Consider the following 24558-nt stretch of genomic DNA (forward strand, 5'->3'; position numbering starts at 1 on the left):
GTAACACTTGCCTGCTTAATGGAATGTTGTAAGCATTAATGAAATGATAATTTAGGATGTAGTTTAATTCTTTAGACAAGTCTTCTATGTACATGCAGTAATTTATTATGCTTTCACGTATCTAAATCTAGGTTCTTAAGAGTAGGAAACAAGATTCAAAGATTATTTTTAAGTTGTGGCCATTGGTGTTGGTAAGCAATATGCATCTCTAGTATTTTGGTAAAACCTCAATGTACTGGATTTGAAGTCTGAAATAGAAGTCTAAAGAAATGTATTTTAATCATTTTGGCACTATGGCTTCAGAGCAAAATTAACAGTCTTGAAAGAACTTAATGAAAGTTTTTGGACTTAGTTTAAAATACAGATTATTTGTGTTCATCATATTCTTTGTAGGTATGCGGACAGTTAAAATAGATTGTTTTCTTAAGCTATAATTCTGTTTATATCATTACTTTATTTTCCCTTATCACTGTGCTGTATATACTTGGGAGATAAAAGAAAAATATGACTTGAATCTGGACCTCTAGAAGATATGCACAATGATTATAGAACAAGATCGACAACTTAGAACAACTTTAGGCAGAATGTAATCAAGGATTGCATGAGGAAATACTGGCTTTGAATGTAAGATAAAAAGATGCATAAAAGATGAAACTCAGAGTGGACTTACTAGTATTGGGAAGGCTTCTGGGAGCCTGATCTGAAGGCCTCAGCTAGGCCTAGAATGATAGACAGTAAGTTATGGAAGAGGGACCGCATGCAGATGGAGAGCAGAACTTAAGCAGGACTGCAGCAGTGGGAATAAGCACAGAATGGGAAAAGGACATTCAGGAGATGGAATGGAGATCCATTGCTCACACCACTGGCTTATACGTGGTGAGGACTAAAATATATTTTCTATTATAACTATATTGGAGAATAGTGAGGAAACAGGTAGATCCTTGGCATGGGATCAGATTATAAACTTGTAAAAATTATTTGTTTGAGAGAGAGGGGAGAGAGCTTGAGTAAGCACAAATGGGGGTGGAGGATGGAAAGGGGAAGGGCAGAGGGAGGCAGAGAAGCAGACTCCCCACCCAGCAGGGAGCCCTATGTGGACCCCGATCCCAGGACCCTGGGACCATGACCTGAGCCGAAGGCAGATGCTCAACTGACTGAGCCACCACGTGCCCCAGATTATAGAGGTTTTATAAAACCTCTGTTATCTCAGTGATCTCCCTGAGCACATTTTCCAAAAGTGGACTATTGCAATATTTTAAAGTTCAAATATTGACACGATGGTTGTTTGAGACCCTGATAAAAATGTGTGTAGGTCAGGGTGCCTGGGTGGCTCAGTGGGTTAGCCTCTGTCTTCAGCTCAGGTCATGATCCCAGGGTTCTGGGATCGAGTCCTGCATCGGGCTCTCTGCTCAGCAGGGAACCTGCTTCCTCCTCTGCCTGCTTCTCTGCCTACTTGTGATCTCTGTCTGTTAAATAAATAAATAAAATCTTTAAAAAAAAATATGTGTAGGTCAGACTTATCAAGTGGAAGGTAGATGGAGGGTGGTGTGTCTTTTTTTTTTAATTTTATTTATTTATTTGACAGAGAGAGAGAGATCACAAGTAGGCAGAGAGGCAGGCAGAGAGAGGGGGGGAAGCAGGCTCCCCACCGAGCAGAGAGCCTGATGCGGGCTCAATCACAGGACCCTGAGATCATGACCTGAGCCGAAGGCAGAGGTTTAACCCACTGAGCCACCCAGGTGCCCTGGGTGGTGTGTCTTTGAATGCTTGCCTACTGCTAGAACAGCTGCCTCTGATGTTAGAATCTGGTTTTGCCTCTAATGGCTTGAGAAAAGGGCAAGTTCAGGGAAACTTATTTTAGGGAAAAGCTTTAAATGTTGTTGGCTAAAGAACACTAAGTACTTAGGGAAGAGAAAGTGATAGTTGCTAAGAGGGGGAGGACAATTGATGTATTAAAGTCTGGAAGAGTATACGGAAGAATATAGTTGGACAGGTAAATAATTGAGTTATTGTTGGACCAGTACAAAAATGATCAGTGTGTACCTTTTGCAGAGATGACTTAACAAGCTGGTCTTATAGAATAATTCATTCAAAACATGATGATGGGTTACTATATTACCTTTCCCAGGTAATGTGTTTTCATTTTTATATGTGTTCCTGTAGTAGAAATTTCAGATATTTTAGCAGAAAGGATGGGCAAACGTCCACAGACACTTGAAGTACATGAGAGGTTATTAACAGATACTAATGAAGGCAATAGATGTAAAGCTATAACAGCTTACATAGTCACGTTGAGTTTATAAATGTATGAATAATTTAAATATATGGTAAGCATTATCGTATAGTAGAAAGAGCATTAGCTTTGTACAAGGCAGATTTTATTTTGTATCCAGCTCTGCTAGTTATTAGTTGTGTGAAATTAGGCAAGTTGGTTTAACTTTACTAGGCCTCAGACCCTTTACCTAAAAATGGAGATAATACTGTCTTCCTGATTTTTATGAGGGTGTAATGAGGTAATACTTGTTGAACATTTTGTATAGTACCGGCATATAGTGGGCACTAAAAAACTGTTTCCTTATCACCCATCTCATCATGAAAGTACTGTATTACATTAATGAATAGACATACACTTCTGCCTGTACACATTTTTAGACTACTGATTATTTTCTATTTCTGTGTGTTCTTCTAATCTGTTTTATCTATCTATGATTTCTTCTCCTTATCCTTCCCTCTTCCTTCCTGCCGTCCACTCATCCATCTACTAACAGACTAACAAATGATAAAAATGTTACTATAGGCCACATAGTGTTTTATATTTGCATTTAAAAATTTTTATTATTGTGGGGCTTGAACTCACCACCCTGAGATCAAGACTTGAACTGAGATCAAGAGTCGGAGGCTTAACCAACTGAACCACCCAGGTGCCCTGCGTTGAGAAATCATTTTGAAATAACTTCAAACTTACGGAAAAGTTGCAAGTACACAACAGAGGCCTTTCCTTTTGCTAAATAATTGAGAGCAAGAAGCGGATGTGATGCCCATTACTTTCTCATATTTCAGTGTGTATTTCAAGAAGGACATTCTTCTACATAACCAGAGGGCTGTGATCAACGTTAAGAAACCATTCGCACCCCCTTCGACTTTCCTTAGTTGTCCCAACCAACCATGTCTTTTAGAGCCAAAGGATCTGATTTAGAATTATGTGTTGCATTAAGTCATCTTTCTCTAATCTCTCCCAACACTGAAAAGTTCTCCAGTCTTTCCTTGACCATCATGATCTTGAAGATTACAGGCTGATTTTTGTAGAATACCCTTCCATTTTGATTTGTTTGATGTTTCCTCATGATTAGATTCAGTTTATGCATTTTTGGCAAGAAATCACAGAAATGATGCTGTGTTTCACTTACGGTGTGCTATCATCGTGTTAGCTTCAAAAACAGTCATAGTTTTAAAGGATTTTCTTCTTCTTCTAGGGAATGATTTTTAGTGTTTGGATAATATTTTAGTGTATGGGTAATATTCAGTTGGGCATTTCATAATTTGTTTACCCAGTTCATAAGAGGATCTTTTCATCATAGGACAGGTGTCAGGAATATCAGTTCAGCTTTGATTTGTAATTGATTCATTGTCTCTTGAATCACCTAATATTATGAGTAGTGTCTTCATTTTTTCAACCAAGTGGAATATCTAAATGCCAAAATCTTGGGAAGGTTTATTAAGGAAATAATCTGAAAATCCTGAAATGAAAGAAGTTATTTCTTAGAGCTGTATTTTTTCTTTTCTGTTCTTTCCTACTTCCATTTTCTTTTTGAAGAACTTGCTGAAAATTTAAGCCATTTTACATGTCAGGATGACATATTGATGGCATCAGTGTCACTTTTTTTTGTTTTCTTAGCCCCCGAAAAACTGGTACATGTATGTCAATATCCAGTAATAGCTTTTAATATATTAAATAGTACTTGCATTGCTTTTTGTTTTATCTTTGTTCTAAGATTAAAAAAAAGTCAGTAAGTTATTCTTTTTAAAAATACTCTATTTAGGTACTTCCCTCTTTAGAGCACGTTCTGAATCGTACCCATACCATTCATTATATAGGAGAGAAAACTTTAAAATTATCTAAGAGAGAAAATTAAACATGTTGAATACGTAGCATAGAATGAATTAAGAACTTGGGCTCTAGATTTGAAAACTAGGTCTCATTGCTTACTTTGTGTATGATATGGGGAAAGGTACTTAATCCCTTTAAGCCTCAATATCTTTGCCTGTAGAATTTGGCTAAGAAAAGTTCCTAGTTTAAGGGTTGTTAGGTGTGAATGTAACGTTCTTAGTCAAGTCTCTTATATATGTGATTGTCCAATAAATGTTTGTTGTTTTATCTGTTGTGTGTGTGTGTGTTCTGATAGCTCATGCGAGCTAGGATATTAGTTTATTTCTTTCACGAAGTGTGAAGTTCAATAATAGTAGCTTGAATTTACTGCTCAGGAAGTGCTAAAGGTGGTTGCTTCTGCTACCTTCTTAAACTTTGAGGATGTATTTATAGCAGTGGGCAGAGACCTCAGTTTCCATGTTGCCTCTGTAAATACTGGACAGGTGGCAACCTTCTTGCTTTCATTAAAGTGTTTGCTCACTTGAGATAAATTACCTCTTCCAGGTGTCCAAATGGTGAGCCTGCAAGAGATCATTTACCTCAAACAGGGGAGAATGTTACTTCCACCGAAGGGCTGGGCTATCAATCATTATGGAAATGGACTAAAGAACTCTTTAGATAGCTCAACATTTCATATGTCTGGTCCAGACTGAATTTCTCAAGATAGAAACAAATATGCTGATTTGCCTGGAAATATCTCTGAATAAATATAGTAGATAGATATGAATAGAATGTTCATACATTTTGTTACACATTCCCTCTATAACTGAATCATAATTATCCGGAAGATGGATGACCCAAGTGTACATACCCCTGCTATTACTATTCAGAAGTTTCTTTTCATTGTTAGAGTTAACTTTGTGGAGGTCATAGCAACTCTTTCAGGCAAAACTCAGAAATCTGGGTTGCATGCAGTGTAACAATGAGGTTTCACACTTAGGAAGTTCAAAGCAATAAGTAAAGATATTTCTGTTAATAAGTAGTCATTGGTATGTATTTTGAAATGAAGGTTTTATTGAATCCTGAAGAATAATAAAGTGAGCATTCCTACTTTAGGTGTGGTCTGTGGACCAGCAGCATCGGTATTCGTGGGGAATGTGTTAGAAATGTATGATCTCAGACTCCACTCCAGAGCTATTCAGTCAGATTCTACATTCTTGTAAGGTCCTTAGGTGACTTACAGGCACAATGAAGTTTGAGAAAAAGTAACTTAGAGGACTTTGTCATTTGCCTAACTTCACTTATATTTGAAATTGAAACAAGTATGTATCATTTTTGGTATTTCAGCTACAAGTGTGTCTTTGGGGGGACCCACATTTAATTTATCAGATTTTCTTCTGTTTTGTGATTTTCTTTTATGTTACTACCTTTGCATGTTCCCATATTTTTTCAAACATTTTGTTATCAAAAATTTCAGGTGCATAGGAAAGCTGAAAGAATTTTACAGTGAACTGATATTTTCTTTATAAATTAAAATTTATTTACCTGTCATAATTTTTAAGAACAATTTTTGAATGGATAATGTATCATTGGAAGTGTCCATGACTATGTGAAATTCCAGAGTCACAACTTTCATAGGATATATTTGTGAATAATATTATTAAAATAGTATATGAAATAAAAATTATTTTAAGAACTATTGATACAATTATTGACATAAAAAATATGACGGATGTTACCTAAACCTATTGTGGTAATTATTTCACACTCTATGTAAATTAAATCATGTTGTATGTCTTAAACTTATACAGTGACATAGGTCAATGTTTTCTTGATAAAACTGGGGGAAAAAACCCCAACATGAAGTTACTTAAGTTCCTTCTATCTTCACAGCATCAGTTTTTTCACTCATTCAATAAGTACTTACTGAGCATCTATTTCAGCAAAATTTGCTGTCTTCTAATCACTACCCCAAATATTACTTGTCCGAGTTGAGGTATGTTTTTGGATTGTCCTGTTATTGGGCATTTATTTCTTTAGTATTATTTATAAATAATACAGATAGAAACAAGAGCTATTGATTCTTAATCAGTGTAGAGGTTTCCCATCCCTATTGCCTAACATGGTATCTTTCTATATGAGCTACTCTGTGTGCAGGTTGTCCAGATCACCCATACATGTATACAAACTTGGATGCACACAGACACATAGTTTCACATGAAGGAATCACACAGTCATGCCTCATTGTAATTTTCTTCTATTCAATGAACAACTAAATGCATTTCCATGTCAATAAAGGAGGTATACCTTGTTGATTGTATTTGGCCACATGCCACCCCATTGTTTATATGTACTGTAGTTGACTGTGAATTCTCTATTGGTGGATATTGGTGTCTTTTCTTAAAATTATCCATGATTTTAAGCAATACTGTAATGAACTGTGATGCAATTAACATGTTTGTGCAAAAACAATTTATGTTTGCACAGTTATTTCCTCGGCTACATGCCTGAGAAATGAGTTTGCATATTTTACATTTGGAAAGAATCACCAGTGGGGCTTTCATGAAAGTTGTCTTGCCTCACATTCCAATGAACAGTACCGAGAGGGCTGGATTCCCCATAATGCCTTTGGGCACATTAAATTTTGACAATCTTTCTCATCTTTATTAATTTGAAAGGCAAAAGAAACTATATCATTACTTATTTGCATTTTTATTGTTAGGTTGCAAATTTTTTCATTTGTTCTACATTTATTCATACTCTTTTACAATTATCTCATTATGTTCATATATGGGGATATGTGTTTGTTTCTTATGGAGTTATAAGTACTTGTGTATCACATGCATTAACACTTTGCTCTGTATGATCTAAATAATTTTTTATGTCAATAATTTTGCAGTGTGTATTTTAGTTTTGTGTATTTTAATTTTTATATAGCTAAATTATTAAGTATTTACTTTGTGCTTTTTCTGCTGGTGATTTACTTAGAAAGGTTAGCTTTACCTCAAGGTTGAATTGCTCATATTTTAGTCTAGTATTTTCTTTTTTTTTTAATTTAATTTTATTTTTCAGTGTTCCAAGATTCATTGTTTATGCACCACACCCTGTGCTCCATGCAACATAGTCTAGTAGTTTCAATTTTTATGTTAAATCTTGGATTTATCTGGGGTTATTTTTGGTTTAAGTAATGAGGAAATTATTAAGATTTATTTTTGTCCAGATGATCAGCTTGTTGCAATACTTTTCAATTCAGTCACCATAATGACATTAGATATGTCATTCAGCATATCTTAAACTACTGTTATATGTTCTTGGATATATTTGCTGTCTCTCTGGTCTATTCCATTATTTTTCCTTTCTCTTCTGTTTTTCTTTTTTAAGATCTTATTTATTTATTTGAGAGAAAGAGGATGAGAGAGAGAGAGCATGAGTGAGGGGAGGGTTGGAGGGAGAAGCAGACTCCCCGCTGATCAAGCCTGACGTGGGGCTTGATCCTGGGACTCCAAGATCACGACCTGAGCCAAAGGCACGTTGCTTAACCAACTGAGCCACCCAGGTATCCCTCCCCATCTCTTCTAAAATCAGTATCATGCTACTCTTTTCATATGTACATCTTGACATTTTAAAATATGGTAAGACAAATTCTGTCATTATTATTATTTTTTGACACAGAAAGAGAGAGAGAGTACAAGTAGGCAGAGCAGCAGGCAGAGGGAGAGGGAGAAACAGGCTCTTCGCTGAGCAGGGATCCTGATGCGGGGCTTGATCCCAGGACCCTGAGATCATGACCTGAGCTGAAGGCAGCAGCCTAACTGACTGAGCCACCCAGGTGCCTCCTGTCATTGCTTTTGCTTATAATATTTTGAGCAATTTTCATAGTTGTTTTTTTTGTTGTTGTTTGTTTTGTTTTGTTTTTTAGTTAGAGCATTGCTTTGTAGCAAACATCTTGCCGTAATGATTGCCTCCCATGTTTGAAAATAATGTCCACATTCGTATTTCCCAAATTATTAGCGGTTTGGAGACCGAGCATTATTTTTGGTTTGAGATTGTGATGTGTTGGTGTCACTTGAAAAGAGTTGCATATAAAAGGGTTAACAGTGAAAAGTGTTCCTGGAAAAGTAAGCAGGGATCAGATCATGTAGGGCCTTGGAGGGCATATTTTAAGGAATTTGAAATTTATTCCTAGATCTTCACCCAGGCTTAAAAGCAGCAGTTGTGAAAAGATCCCATTTTATTTTATTTTATTTTATTTTGTTTTGTTTTATTTTATTTTATTATATAGAGAATGCATGCTTGTGTGTGCAAGTGGCAGTGGGGGCCTAGGGGTACAGGGAAAGGGAGAGAGAGAATGTGAAGCAAGCTCCACACCCAGCACGGAGCTCAACACGGGGCTGGATCTCACAACCATGACCTGAGGCAAAATTGAGTCAGATCCTCAACCAACTGTGCCACCCAGGGGCTCCTTGATTTGTGTGTTTTTTTTTTTTTTTAAAGATTTTATTTATTTATTTGACAGACAGAGATCACAAGTAGGCAGAGAAGCAGGCAGAGAGAGAGAGAGGAGGAAGCAGGCTCCCCGCTGAGCAGAGAGCCCAATGTGGGGCTTGATCCCAGGACCCTGGGATCATGACCTGAGCCGAAAGCAGAGGCTTTAACGCACTGAGCCACCCAGGCGCCCCTGATTTGTGTTTCAGAAGACACTTTGTCTATGGTGGAGGATGAGTTGAAGAAGGGAAAGACTGAAGAAGAGTAGGGAGACTCTAGCAAGAATACAGATGAGATACAATCATGATCACAGAGAACATTGAATAGACTGGAGAAGTATTCAGGATGGGATGTGGGGAGATGGTAAGGGAGATGGAGATGTCAAGGATGACAAAATATTCCCAAGTCTGTGAAGTTGAGTTTGAATATAAGGCGTTAGCATTACTCATGATTAACATTTGTTATTTTTGTATTATATTACTCATTATTATTAATATTATACTCATGAGCAACATTATGATTAAATTAAATAGTTATGCATTACATACGTACTAATTAAATCATTACTCATGAATCCCCATTTTCGTTAAAGGAGTGTTTCTCAATCTTTCTATAAAGTGTGAGGACTCCATTTTGATAAGAAGACATATTGTAGACTGCTCTCTTCCCACATGATAGTTGTAGTTTTAGTAGCAGTTGACTTTGATAATGTTTTAAAGGACTTTTAATTTTATTACCCACAACATCATGGTCATATATTATTCATGCTGTATATTTTTTTAGGGCTAAATAAAGATCAAGATGGCAGTGGTTGCTTTAGTTAAAAGTGATGAAACCCTTGAAACAATTCTTTAGCCTCCTATACCCCTGCCCCAAGATCTGTCACTCACAGGTTTAAAATTACTGGTCAAAACAATTCTTTATGAATTTGTTTTAAATATTTTAACCTTAAATGTATGATATTGCCTTTGCTATTGGAAAAAGTCCAGTAGGGTCTTCTTCTTTCTCAAAAGACACATGCTATTAAATAGAGGGAAAGTGATTAACAAATGTATTTTACATAAACAGAACTTTGTTAAATGTAGCAAACATTTAAACAGTTTAGACAAGTGTAGACATGAGAAATTTCAGTGACCTTATTTTTATCTCTTATTTCTTATCATTATTCAAATAATTCTACCACTATGTCACTAGAGGATTTTCTTTTTGTTTCTTCATTTATTTAGTGTGGAATTTATCCTACTCTATACTGTATAATGTAAAGTATGTCACAAAAACACTTCTCACTCATCAGAGCATAAATTATTTTAGTGCTCTTTCTGTAATTCCTTGAGAGTCAGCAATCAGGAATGCCTCTTTCCCACTTCTTAAAAATTCAGAAGAATGCCTTGTAGAATTATATTGTCACTCAATTTCGCCTTTCATAGTGGTTAGTGCCCAGACAAATTTGTTTCTATGATACAGTAAAAAACTGCTACTCATTAATTTTAATTATAGTTGATTTTTTGCTTTTAAAGTCTCTTTGTGAAAATTTTGTTACTTTGATATACCTGAAAATTTCCTAAAATGATGAGCCACTATCTTGTTTATTTAGAAAGAATAACTTTTGGGGCATCTGGATGGCTAAGTTGGTTAAGCATCTGCCTTTGGCTGAGGTCATGATTCCAGTGTCTCAGGATTAAGTCTGTATTGGGCTCCCTGTTCAGTGGGGATCCTGCTTCTCTTTCTGCCTGCGGCTCCCCCTGCTTGTTCCCTCTTTCTCTCTGACAAATAAATTTTAAAAATCTTTAAAAAAGGGACACCTGGGTGGCTCAGTTGGTTAAGCAACTGCCTTCAGCTCAGGTCATGATCCCGGCACCCTGGGATCGAGTCCCACATCGGGCTCCTTGCTCGGCGGGGAGCCTGCTTCTCCCTCAGCCTCTGCCTGCCATTCTGTCTGCCTGTGCTCATTCTCTCTCTCTCTGACAAATAAATAAAATCTTTAAAAAAAAAATCTTTAAAAAAACATAAAAAATAACTTTTGACATACCATTACAAATTAATTTTTCTTGGTATTTTAATCTTATTTGAATTCAATTAATTAACATATAGTGTATTATTAATTTCAGATATAGAGTTCAGTTATTCATCAGTTGTATGTAACACCCAGTGCTCATCATTATCACATGCCTTCCTTAATGCCTATCACCCAGTTACCCCATTCCCCTACCCACCTCTCCTCAGCAACCCTCAATTTGTTTCCTATAATTGAGAGTCTCTTATGGTTTGTCTCCTTCTCTGATTTCATCTTGTTTTATTTTTCTCTCCCTTCCCCAATGATCCTGTTTTGTTTCTTAAATTCCAATATGAGGGAAATCATATGATAAGTTTCTTTCTCTGAATGGCTTATTTCACTCAGCATAGTATGCTCTAGTTCCAACCATAGTACTGCAAATGGTAAGATTTCATCCTTTTTGATAGCTGAGTAAAATGCCATTGTGTATATCACACACATACCGCATCTTCCTTATCCATTCATCTGTTGATGGACATCTAGGTTCTTTCCATAGTTTGGCTATTGTGGACATTGCTGCTATAAACATTTGGGTGCATGTGCCCCTTCAGATCACAACATTTGTATCCTTTGGGTAAATACCTAGTGGTGCAATTCCTGGCTCGTAGGGTAGCTCTATTTCCAATTTTTTGCAGAACCTCCATACTGTTTTCCAGAATGGCTGTACCAGCTTGCATTCCCACCAGCTGTGTAGGAGGGTTCCTCTTTCTCTGCATTCTCTCCAACATTTGTCGTTTCCTGACTTTTTAATTTTAGCCATCCTGATCGGTGTGAATGAGTGGTATCTCATTGCATCTCATTGATGCCGAGTGATGTGGAGCACTTTTTCATGTGTCTCCTGGCCATTTGTTTGTCTTCTTTGGAGAAATGTCTGTTCGTGCCTTCTGCCCATTCCTTTTTTTTTGGGGGGGGGGGCTGTTGAATTTGGCAAGTTCTTTATAGATTTTGGATACTAGCCCTTTACCTGATATGTCATTTGCAAGTATCTTCTCCCATTCCATAGGTTGTCTTTTAGTTTTGTTAACTATTTCCTTTGCTGTACAGTTTTTTTTTTTAATCTTAATGAAGTCCCAAGAGTTCACTTTTGCTTTTGTTTCCCTTGCCTTTGGAGATGTGACTAACAAGAAGTTGCTGTGGCCAAGGTCATAGAGGTTGCTGCCTGTGTTCTCCTCTAGGATTTTGATGGATACCTGTCTCACATTTAGATCTTTCATCCATTTTGAGTCTATTTTGTGTGTGGTGTTAAGGAAATGGTCCAATTTCATTGTTCTGCATGTGGCTGTCGAATTTTCCAACACCATTTGTTGAAGAGACTGTATTTTTCTCTATTGGATCGTCTTTCCTACTTTGTTGAAGGGTAGTTGACCATGGAGTTGAGGTTCCATTTCTGAGCTCTCTATTCCGTTCCATTGATCTATGTGTCTTTCTTGGTATTATTGAATGCATCCTTATGTTCAGCATGTTTCAGCTGCTATGGAAATAAAATGAAGTATAATTAATCCAATAAACACATACAAAAAATGCATATATGTTAGGCTGGCCCAGGGCAAATACAGGGTTTACTGAGATGACAAAAGACACAGTTAAGGAGTTGCAAGCCAGTTGAGAAACTGGGAATACATATATTAGGCACTGGAATGATGTATAATATTGCATGTTATAGTTAATATAACTTTTACTGTTTTTTTTTTCAATAGTGACCCATTAAACACTAGTTTAATTCTTTTAAATCAGTGTCTGTATTATATGTTAATTGGTATGTGAAGCACTGAACCCTTTTTATTCATGACTTATTTAAGGAATTGATTGTTAACAAAGAAACTGTGTATTTTAATTATACTTCATATACCTTCCATCAATGGGATCCTTAGAGAATAGGTTTATGAGAGGCATACAGAATTAAATTTGTATCACCTTTTATTGTTAAAAGTCAATGCATCAATAACTGATAGAAATAAATTCCACAGGAGGGGTATTATGCTTTTATCCAATTTATAATTTTTATTTTATGTATAACTTTTAGGCGGTTGTGGCTTCTAAAATCTGATTGCTGCATAAATTTTTTAAAAAGATTTATTTACTTATTTGAGAGAGAGAGAGAAAGACAGAGAGAGTGCATGCTAGCAGAGGGAGGGGCAGAGAAGAGGGAGAAAGAGAATCTCCAGCCTACTCCCTGCTGAGTGCTGAGCCCAGCACAGGGCTCAGTCTCATACCCTGAGATCACGACCTGAGCCAAAATCAAGGTCTGATGCTTAACCGACTGAGCCACCCAGGTGCCCCGTGACCGCTGCATAAATTTAAAAATTTATCTTTCCTTTTATCCACTGAGGAATAAAGAAATAAAAGAAGCCTCACATTTTTGAACATCGGGCCTCTGTGAGATTGTTCTTTCTGACTTAGAAAAACACTGATTAATCACCTTCTCAGCCAATATTGTTCTTTAATGTTGAACCATATGTATTCTTAGAATTATAAAATATTTTTCTATTGGACAAAACTGGCCAAATATCTTTTTTGTGTTTATGATATAAAGACAAAATTTCAATTAATTCCACCAGCAGAGGCTCTTGCAATGTAGAATGGTATACTACTGAATTTAAATAATCTCTCCACGCTTGTCATTTTACACAGATAGTATCATAAAACAAGTAATGACAGATTAAGACCTGCCTAGCAGAGGGAAAACTAAATTACACAACTTTTATTAAGGCATAAATAAACCTATTAACCATTATCTGGAATACCAATTAGTAGAAAGTGCACTGACAATTTTATTTATCAACATTAAACCCAATTATTAATTACAGACCTGATGAATCTAGCAGCAAGCAGCCCATGGTGGATATGCGGGGACCTTAAGTCCATTATGTGAGAGGGATGATTACCAAAATCCTGTGGGGAAATAAGTAATTGTCGTTGTAAAATTTTAATTGCCTTAGAATAAGGCAAATTATATTTTCTTGTCTGAGAGTATAAATAGTATGACATTAAGGTAACAAGCTTCAGTAGTTGTAAATAGAAAATGAATTTATGTTATGTTTTAAAACAAAGCAAAGAGTGATGATGAATTTTTGGTGTCCTAGTGTTCAGTGTAAATGACATAATGTAAATACATGCAGATTTTCTTTAGATATGTTGTTTAGTGGGTGAGCTATTTTCTGCATTCCTTTTTGTCATAGTGAAAATTAATGTGGGAGGGGACTTTCTGAATGAATCACTACAGGCGAATGGGAATTATATAACTGAAACAAACATTTTAATTGGGTTGTTATTGGCAGAGTTGTGAAATGAACAAGAGAAAGTTCACATCTTTTCTGCCTCTTTTTTCTTTTTCTTCCCCCTGAAGATCCAAATTCCAGAATCTGTGGACATTTACTCATAGGTGCAGCCAAGAGTTCTTTTGCAAAACTCATGGATAAAGTTAGTCTGGCAATGGAGAGTATACCTTTACATAGTAGCAGGAGTATTACATACATAGAAAAAGATTCTCTGGTTCAGCGGCTGGCTCGTGGACTTCATAAAGTAAACACGCTGGCCCTGAAGTATGGTCTCCGTGGCCATGTGCCCATTTTGGTATGTATGCAATTTCATTAAATAGTGACTTTAGGATTGTAAACTTAACTCTGAATCACACTCACTTGTAGTTTAAATTAGTTGTGCCTGAATGTATTTAGATTAGATTTCATGTAGTCTTTAATGCAGTACATAATAGCACTTCTAAGAACGTGTCTAAAATATCTAAATACAAAAGTTCTGGCGTGAGTTGTGAATTTACTATTTCCTAGATGTAGGCTGCCACAGAATGCTGTGAGACATAAACAAATGTCAGTTCCCTTTCCTAGCCATTAGATTATTTATTTTCTTTGGCTGTTGATTTCATATCAACCACATTATTGGTCACATACAAAATAAAGCTTTCACCTCTGAGTGTCAGTTACAGCAAGTATCTTTCTCTGTATAATCGAAGATACATTGAATTTGGTAAAGTGGCCATGGCTGCTAATTTATTAGTAAACGTGTAGTTCCTTTTTGTAAAATTGCTCTTGATTAACAACAGAAAAGCACGGCGTCATTACAGAAGCAAATACTTGGATTTACACAAAGACTGCACGCGGCGGAAGTGGAGCGCCGCTCACTGCGCTTGGAGGTCACAGAATTCAAACGCAGCATGAATGAGATGAAAAAGGAGCTTGACAAAGCCCAGGGTCTCCAGATGCAATTAAATGAATTTAAGCAGTCTGTAAGTATGTGTGATTTACAATACTGGGGCTCTATATTTCTGATAGATATATACACACACATAGCCACGTGCATATGATACACATACATAGACATATATATGATCCATATATCTATATATTTGTTTTAACTTTTGATTTTTTTGGGAATAATTCAGAGTCCCGTTAATAGAATTTCTTTTTCTTCAGAAAACCTCCCTTCTAAAATTCCCCAGCAATACTGCATTATATAAAAGTCAAAGTTGCTGAGCAACTAGGTCTTAAATGTTCTCATTGCGTGATGGAATGATAATTATGTCACGTGATAGTGGTGTTAGCTAAAGCAATGGTAGTAATCATATTGTGATATATAAGTGTATCAAATCAACAGGTTATACACCTTACATTTAAATGATGTTCTATCTCAATTATATCCCCAAAAAACAGAAGTTAATACCAGATGCTTAAAGGAATACTGATTCTCTGTCAGCAGAACTCATAGCCCTGTTAAAATATATACTCTGGCTGAAAGTGTAGAAAAAGAGGAAATTATATTTTAGGATAGATTAACTGCTTTAGCAAACAAACCCCCAAATGTATACTAAAAAATAATAAAATACTTCTCCCAATTGAGGAACCTGATGTTTGGAATGGGAGGTGGGATGTCCTCTCTTTTCCTTTTATACTATGTTGAGTAAACTAGATTATCTCACTTGAAATCAAATTGCTTTTTCAAAGAAATGTTCAGTCTGACTTCTGTTGAACTCATGTATTATTTAAGAAAACAGGAGATAGTTGAGGAAAGACAGCCTGGATACCAAATAACATTAAGTCAAGATCAGAATGTATAAATCTATGAAGCACAGTAAAATGGAGCTATCTCGTATACTCCATCGGCCACCCGGGTTAGTCAGTAGCACTGCTGTTCTCAGTGTGGATATAGAAACATATGGTTACCCTGAAACTTCAGAACTGTGTCCAACTGATGACAGTTAATATAAATACAAATACAAAATTTGTTTCCTAAATCTAGCAGTAGGCTACTTGCAAGTTCAACTTCAGTTTAAATGGCTAATTTGGAATTTGCAGTTTTAACATTTGTGGAAAGAGAGTGGCAGATAGCAGTTTAGTTACTAATCCTATGATAATGTAAATTACTAATGTTAATTATTATTTTTAGTAGCTATGCCTTGAAAGGGGCAAAAGTTCTTATAAATTAGTCAGGTTAAGTAATCGTGAATTACCCTTCTGATTGGAGATAAGTAATAGTTTTCTTGTCAGTGAATGTCTAAAGACACCAGTTTTTGCCTCACTTTCTTAGTTTTTTGTTCAGAGAAGTTAAAATTATAGAGCTGCCTCAATATTTTTTTATTATAAAAATAATATGTAATAAAAATACAAAAAAGTGTAAAGAAGAAACTCAAAGTACTCTAATCTTACTACCCATAACCAATTAACACTGAATTGTGGATTGGTTTTGTTCCCTACATTTTTGTGTATATACGTGTGCAGATGCATGCTCTTACACACAGTTGTAATTTAGAATGATTTTCATGTACAATATGCAAAACATGCTTACAAATGTTAATGTTTACTTATAGTACTATAAGCATTTTCTTGTGTCACTTATTAATTCCATTTTAGGTAATTGAATACTGTTCTATAATATGGATATATCAAAATCTGTTTGACATAGTCTCCTGTTAATAGATACTTCTTTTTTTTCCCAGTTTTCTTTTGTGATTATATTTAAGTCATAAAGAATTGTTTATACTTTTAAAAGCCTGTTCCTTTGGAGTGTGTCTCTGCCTCCTTTTGATTTGCTTTTAGTTGTGTATACTAACTAAATCTGGGATGTTGAGGCCAAAATGGATGGAAACAGCTATTGATACAATTTGAGATTTAGAATATACCCTACTTTTTTTTTTTTAAGGTGTAGATGATAGTGATTTTCCTGGAAATTGTTGCTTTCTGGAATATGTAAGAGGAATTCTAGGTATTCCTACAATAGGATTTCCTGGTCCCTCACTAAGTATTAGGAAAACAAGTTAACATCTTATCTCTGATTAGTTTGGAAATAGTCAGGACTCAGTTTCTAGAATCCAGAGAGAAGGTTAGAGTTTGAAGAAAAGTTGCTAGAAGGTGACAGAATCCTCTTGTAAGAACTTTGGTTGAGTAAATGACTTGGGGGAAATGCTAAGAATATATTCCAAGAAGTGTTTAGTGTGAATTGCTTTCACTAAAGTATAGAAATAAAAATAGGATCAATTGAAGTAATAATTGACGGAATGAGATTTTTGTACTTTGACATACAGTTGGAAGGTGTGACATTATAAAGTGATGATTTCTAACATTTAATGACCAAATTGACCCTGTATCAGGCACTGACCCTAAACACTTCAAGGAGTTGATTCATTTAGTCCTTTTATATCAGTAGTTGTTCAAAATTATGATTATCTTTATTTTATAAACGAGGAACATGGGACATGGAGCAGCTGGTAACTTGCCCAGAATCACAAAGTTAGTAAGTAGAATTGACAAGATTTGGACCTGAGTAATCTGGTTCCAAAACAAATGCTTTTAACTACTTCACTACAGTGGTTAACATCTCTATATAGCTGTGTTAATAAAGGGTTGTTTCATTAAAAACAGAACAGATGCTACTGCATCGAAAAATGATGCTACTTTCTTTTAAAAAATGGAGAGTGTACTTGCAATCCTCATTTTTCCCTGAATTCAGTCAAAGTGCATAGGAGGAAGATAAAATAGCTTCTTTATAGTTGGTCTAAAATTGTAATGTAAAGGGAAACATCCTGCCTACAAAAGCTGTTCAGTGTTTTTATTGCTTCTGAGCATTGTGTTCATCTACTGACAGTTGTTCCTGAACAGACAACTCCCATGATTTTTTTCTCTTTTCTTTTTTTGCTTTATTAGTCCTTATAGCTGCTTTTCCACACCATCTCTTTCTTATTCTCCTTCGCTCTACTTGTTTGATTCTGTTTACTTTCTGAAGAGTGAACAGAATTGAGCCAGTCTCTGGGAAGGATAGATAGACAAGAGAGAGGTTAAAATTAGCCAAGTTTTAGTGTGAAGGAGAAATTTTGGAGGAGTGGGTAGAATTCCTGGGAAATGATGGCCATCATGATTTATAGAGGTCAAGTGACAGATGGTCTGATGACGAGGAGTGATACTTTAAAACAACATAACAAATAAAAGGTAGAAGTAGTATAAAAATATCTGTTCATAAGACTGAGAAGAGCGCCGTGGCATCAGGGGAGAGAGGGATGGTAGGTAAGAGGTTGAAATGAACAAGAGTGCCCAGAGGAGGCCGTTAAAGCTGATGTTCTCGAAGTGGAGGGTTTAGCTGTAATGGGACAATGTGGAGAGTAAGGCAGCTGTTAGGAGGGAGTACAAGATAAGTGTTCCTGCACATCTAAACACTGTAAAAGTATCAGAGATACATCCAATACAGGATCCTAGAGGACTCTCAGGAAATGAGGCAACTTTCTTTCCTCTGTGCTTGGGATCATTCCTGTTACCTTGTGCCGACTAAGGTAAATCATTCCCTGTCTATTTTTGTGCTAGAATGTTGCTGTTGTTTATGTGATACTTTAAAATTTAATCAGTGTTGAGGAGTGCGTTATATCTACCTTTCAAAAGGCAAATAATAGTAAAAGACAGTTGCTTGTGGGAGGCAGAGGCAAGGTACCTGGGGCGAAAGTAAAACTGAGTTAAAACTATATTATGATACAGAAAGAGCCAAGTAATAAACTTATCCTCAAACTTAGTTCTAGCCAGAACGTTTTTTCTCTGCCTGAGATGCATGCTTGCTGTTGTTGGCCCATGAGGAAACTGTAGCCAAACACATTTGTGTCATGTGGCAGAAAACTCACAGATAAAGTCCACATTCAGCTGCACTGGTTTATATATTCCAGATGCCTAGAATCGATAGGATTTTTATTCTGCTCTTCCCCTCCCCCCCAAATTAAAAAAAATTTAAATCAATTTGCTTTATATTTGTGGTTAATTATATTTACCTTTAAATCTTTTCACCAATGGGAAAGTTATCAGTCTTAAATAGACATAAATATTTATATATACAGCGTGGTTAATTGACTTGTACCGTGCCTTTTAGTTTTCCATATATGTTTCTCAGGTCGCTTCCCTTGTGTGAAACATTCCCACACTTTGTTCTTCAAGATCAAGATGTCTCTTGTTGTCTGCTGTAATTAATTTTCATTTGCTTAATTGTTTTGAACAGGAGATAATACATGTGTGTCCTGCCGTGGATTCCCCACCCTTTAAGGGATGGCCCCTGGCTAGAACTGTTTAGACAGATGTATCGCTCCATTCTTGAAAGCAGTCTTTAGATTTAGATGATACTGTAAAAACTCTGCTGTATACTCTGGTGCAAAGTTTTATTTGTAGATGTTTATGTAGGAATATTCTTTCGCTCAACAAATATCTGCTGGGCACTACTGAGTACCAGGCACTCTACTGTGTGTTGGGTGAGAAAGCAGAATGAGGTCTCTGCCCACCATCCTTAAACATGTGGTTGGTGGCAGAGTGCAGACAGGCAGTAAAAAAGGGAATAGTTACATGAAGTGAATTTAGATAATGATAATGACTGTAAAGAAAATAATAGAATATGGTATGGCCGTGTGAGGTGTCAGAGGAGGGGGCAAGGGATGGTCTGGTAAGGACTCTTGAAGGAGAGGTTGTTTGACCAGGGAGACGTGAATAGTAATGTATGCCGAACACAGATTTTCACGTAATCACTTAAAATCATCAGCACTCGTTAAAGGCTTTAGTTCCTGCAATCGCATTCTTTATAAAAAGTGCTAATGTATGAAAATGCGTAAACTGAGCATTATAGATTTATGTGAACTTGAAATAAGTTTCCTAAGATTTTATTTGACTAAAAATGATCACTTTGGGAATATAGCTGTTCTGCGTTAGAAATCAGTTATTTTTTTAATCTTGATTTGTGAGATTAAGAAAAACAAGTTGTACTTTTGTCATGTATTAGACACTTAGAAATGTGTGTGTTACGGTCTATGTTGGCAAATCAAATTCTGAAGATTAAATGATACAACCATGCAGCTAGCTTATAACTGAATTTTTTAACCTCTTTTCAGAAATTGATCACCCATGAGAAGTTTGAAAGTGCATGTGAAGAACTGAATAATGCATTACTTCGGGAACAACAGGCCCAAATGCTACTGAACGAGCAGGCACAGCAGCTACAGGAGTTGAATTACAGACTTGAACTGCATTCCAGTGAGGAAGCTGACAAAAACCAAACTCTAGGAGAAGCTGTTAAGGTAGGACAGTATCTCTTGCGTAGTCGTTTGTTTCCTGTAGGTGTGGATCTTCCAGGGAATCATTTATATCTCCTGGCTAGGGAATAGAACCCAAGATCTGAAATTTTATCCTGTACAAGTTCATAAGGATGGAATGAACTTGCTTCTGGGACCTCAATTCCAAGTGTGCATTCACATGTATCGAAAATGTAGAAGTAGGTTTTACTTGATAGCTGAAAACAAAGTAGGGGTTTTTCCAGTAATAATTACTGTTTTAAGTTTTTTTTTCATTTAACTTTCTTGTTTCCTCTTCTCTTTAGTTCTTTTCTTTTACTTGTTTTTTGCCTCCTGGACATTGAAACTCTACATATCTTTTGGATTTTGAAAAGTTTTGGGTCTGGGTCTGTCTGATTCTTATATAAGTGCATGTCTGGGGAGGAGGATGGTTTGGTTAGGGAAAGTTGTTCTCTCTGTCATATATTTGTGGCAAAGCTACTTAGAAGAGAAAAGAATAAAATAGTTGTCATTTAGAAAGTTTCATTAATGGATTTAGGACTGTGGTATCTTTGGGAAATGTTGACTATAAAGTATAATAGCATTGTACTGTATGTCTTCTTTGGAAAAATGTGTATTCATGTCTTCTGTCCACTTTTAAATTGGATTATTATTTTTTGGGTGTTGAGTCTTACAAATTCTTCATCTATTTTGAATATTGATCTTTTATTAGATATGTCATCTGCAAATATCTCCTTCTGTAAGTTGTCTTGTAGTTTTGTTGATTGTTTCCTTTGCTGTGCAGAAGCATTTTATCCTGAAGTCCTAATAGTCCATTTCTGCTTTTGTTTCTCTGGCCTCAGGAGATGTATCTAGAAGGAAGTTGCTATGGCTGATGTTAAAGAGATTACTGTTTGTGTTCTCCTCTAGGATTTTTATGGCTTCAAGTCTCACATTAGGTCTTGAATCCATTTTGAATTTATTTTTGTGTTTGGTATATTCCCATTTTTAAAAAAGATATTATTTATTTGACAGAGATAGCACAAGCAGGTGGAGCAGTAGAGACAGGTGGAGAAGCAGGTTTCCTCCTGAGGAAGGAGCCTGATGCAGGGCTCAATCCCAGGACGCTGAGATCATGACCTGAGCCGAAGGTAGAGGCTCAACAGACTGATCTACCCACGTGGCCCCCACCCATTGTTTTTTTTAATGAAACTAAGAAAGTTCAGTTGACTTGCTTGGGGTCTTCTGGCCTATAAATATAGAGACTGGGATTTAGTGTTTTAGAAAAAATCAGAAATTAGTGAAATTTAAAAAAGAAAATACAGATGAATTTAAAGAAGGAAATATAGATGACCTTAACGAAAAAAAAAAAAAAGGCCTCCTAGAACTCCTAGGATACTATTAATATTTTGGAATGTATTTTTCCTAATATGTGTATTAAGTTGACCCACTTGAAATTGCTGTTTTTATAAATGAAAAACAGACAAATGCCAGCAGTTTTGTATGGTTCAACCTAATATATAGTTTTTCTTACATAAATGAGAATGTACATACTATTTCATAACATATTACTTGATATATATTAATAATAGTTGTAGACATTTTTACTAGCTGATATGATTCTGTGATATCAAAATTTTTTCTCCTTTTTTTACACAAATAAATTCCATTGCATAAAAATAAGAAAATAGAAGAAAAATGAAAGTTAAAAGAATCCCAAATCACATCATCAGATATATCTATAGTCAAGATTTTGTTGTATATTATTTCAGTCCTTCTCTTTTATAAATAATAGAAATATAACCAAATATAGGTTAGTGAAAATACAATAATACTGTTATATATAATTTTTAATTTATTTTCTAAAATCATCATGTCAACAATTTTTTCCCATGACAATAAATATAGCAGTGTCATCATCTTTCGTGGCTGATGGAATTCTTTTGAATATGCATAGTTAATTAACCTAGTTTCTTATTTTAGGATTACTTTCATTTCAGTTTCTTTCCTTCCTTCCTTCCTTCCTTCCTTCCTTCCTTCCTTCCTTCCTTCCTCCCTTTCCTCCTTCCATGTAGTTCTAAGATGAGTAGCCCTGTGGCTAAATCCTTATATACATATCTGTGATTATTTCCTTAGCATAACTTCCTAGATGAGGAATTCCTAGGTGAAAGGCCACACGAATTTTAAAGTGTAAATATTATAAATTGGCCTACAGCAAATATTTATGAATTAACTTCTCTCCTAAAATGTATAGCAGTTTCACTCTTTACCCAACCTGGTTATTTCTACTTAAAAAACTTTGCCAATTTCATCAATACGGCCTTGTCACTCTAATTTGTATTTCTTTGATTACTAGTCAAGTCGAACATTTTTAGAAATACATTGGTCAACACTTTTATGCTTCATGTCCCGTTAAGAGATAATACAATTAACTAGGGTTTGACAAAGCATATAACTGTGTCCTATTGGAGTCTTTTCTTTCTGTAATAGCTTGGAGTTTGTGTTTAGGTGTAGTACCTTCCACAAGATAAAAAGCTGTTCATATTAATTTCTTTAAAATGCCAGTAGCTTAAATATTGTTGTCAGGAGTGGAGAATTGTTTAATTACTATCTCTTAATTAGAACTAGCAGGTGGTGATGTGAAAATGCTCTCTTGTGGGAGGCAGCACAGTTCAGCAGAAAAAGCACTGGCCTTGGAACAAGTATTTCTGAATTCAAATCCCCATTCTGTCACTTGGGCAAATAACTTAACCTTTCTAAGCCTCAGTTTCATCTTCTGCAAAATTAGGGATAATGATGCTTATGTTACAGAATTTTTATGAGAATTAATTAGGATACTGGTTGAAAAGCAAGTATATTGTTGATAAATATTCTTTTGTGTTTTTTCAGTAATAGTTAAATGAATAGTTTTTTATTTGTCCTGTGCATAACTTGTTTTAAAAAGTAAAGTGTCGGGGCGCCTGGGTGGCTCAGTGGCTTAAGGCCTCTGCCTTCAGCTCAGGTCATGATCCCAGGTCCTGGGATCGAGCCCCGCATCAGGCTCTCTGCTCGGCAGGGAGCCTGCTTCCTCCCCTCTCTCTCTCTGCCTGCCTCTCTGCCTACTTGTATCTCTCTCTCTCTGTCAAATAAATAAAATCTTAAAAAAAAAAAGAAGAAAAAGTAAAGTGTCTTGAGATGCCTGAGTGGCTCAGTCAGTTAAGCGTCTACCATCAGCCCAGATCTTGATACTGATCTGGGATCGAGTCCTTGCATTAGGCTCCCTGCTCACTGGGGAGCCTGCTTCTCCCTCTGCCTCTGCCTCTCCCTCTGCTTGTCTTCTCTCTAATAAATAAATACAATCCTAAAAAAAAAAAAAAAAAGGTGCCTTGCTTCTTTATAAAAACAAAATAGATTGTGAATACAAGATACGGAAAATACAGAAGAGAAAACAAGTTACTTATAACTTATCATCTGAAAACAACCAATTAACATTCTGGAGTTTTGTTTTTAGTCATTTTTCTATATGTAATAGTTTCTTTATAAATCATACGTTGGATGTGATGTTCAGAAAGGGCTTCCTTTATGTTACAGCTAGATTTTGACCAAGATACTTCCTGTATTACAGTAGTGCATCAAGGAGTAAAGGAATCTCCCAAGGACAAAAGTATTCTAACACCAACAAACCCCAGTGTGTGGAATCTGCATTAGCACTGTGAACAGACGTGGGGCTTACCCTGCAGGCAGATATCAAAGCCAATGTTAGAAGAGCTTTGGGCACTTTTAGAAGGAGACAGAGCTTTGGGCTCCACCAGCAGATCAGGCCTTGAGCCCGAGGCTCCCACACTAAGGAACGGCCTAGTAACCTGAGTGGGATAATTTCATGTCGGTAGTGTCTGGGCAGAAGCTAGTGGAAGATTTTCTCTGAAAGAAAGCTTGCCTAATTTAGTTCTTTAAGGAGCCCCTCAACAGACGGAATTTGACAAAGAAACTGGCACACGGAAAGGTATGTTAATCTTATATTCAGCCACATTGCTAAACTCTCTTACCAATTTGAGTAATACTTGATATGTACTTTCCAGGGTTTTCTACACAGAACATTATATTATTTGTTCTATTAGTGACAGTTTATTTTTTCTTTCCAAACCTTTATATTTTTTTCTGACTTCACTGGCTAGTGTTCAATGCTGAGTTGGGGTAGGGGAAGCAGGTATCCTTATCTTGCTCTCCGCCTTGAAGAGACTTTCTTAAGTCTCTCCATTAAGAAGGAAGTTTGCAGTGTGGAGATTCCTTAAGAAATTAAAAATAGAGCTTCCCTATGACCCTGCAATTGTACTACTGAGTATTTACCCCAAAGATACAGATGTAGTGAAAAGAAGGGCCATCTGTACCCCCAATGTTCATAGCAGCAATGGCCACGGTTGCCAAACTGTGGAAAGAACC

The 24558-nt window shown here is 36.0% G+C and overlaps 1 protein-coding gene across 7 annotated transcripts in view; it reads left to right on the forward strand.

Annotated features, from left to right (window-relative positions):
* CCDC171 (coiled-coil domain containing 171) overlaps positions 1–24558 on the forward strand; it is a 303028-nt gene that overhangs the window by 148827 nt on the left and 129643 nt on the right. For all 7 annotated transcript variants that reach the window (XR_007122375.1, XM_047700701.1, XM_047700703.1 and 4 more), the window contains 3 exons: positions 13972–14198; positions 14683–14865; positions 19981–20166. Coding sequence is in view for 6 of the 7 variants with exons in the window: in XM_047700701.1 (XP_047556657.1) it covers positions 13972–14198; positions 14683–14865; positions 19981–20166 (596 nt within the window). In the remaining variant the exon portion in view is untranslated. The remainder of the gene's footprint in view (positions 1–13971; positions 14199–14682; positions 14866–19980; positions 20167–24558) is intronic.

This window comes from Lutra lutra, chromosome 13 (genome assembly GCF_902655055.1).
Source record: "Lutra lutra chromosome 13, mLutLut1.2, whole genome shotgun sequence".
NCBI lineage: Eukaryota > Metazoa > Chordata > Mammalia > Carnivora > Mustelidae > Lutra > Lutra lutra.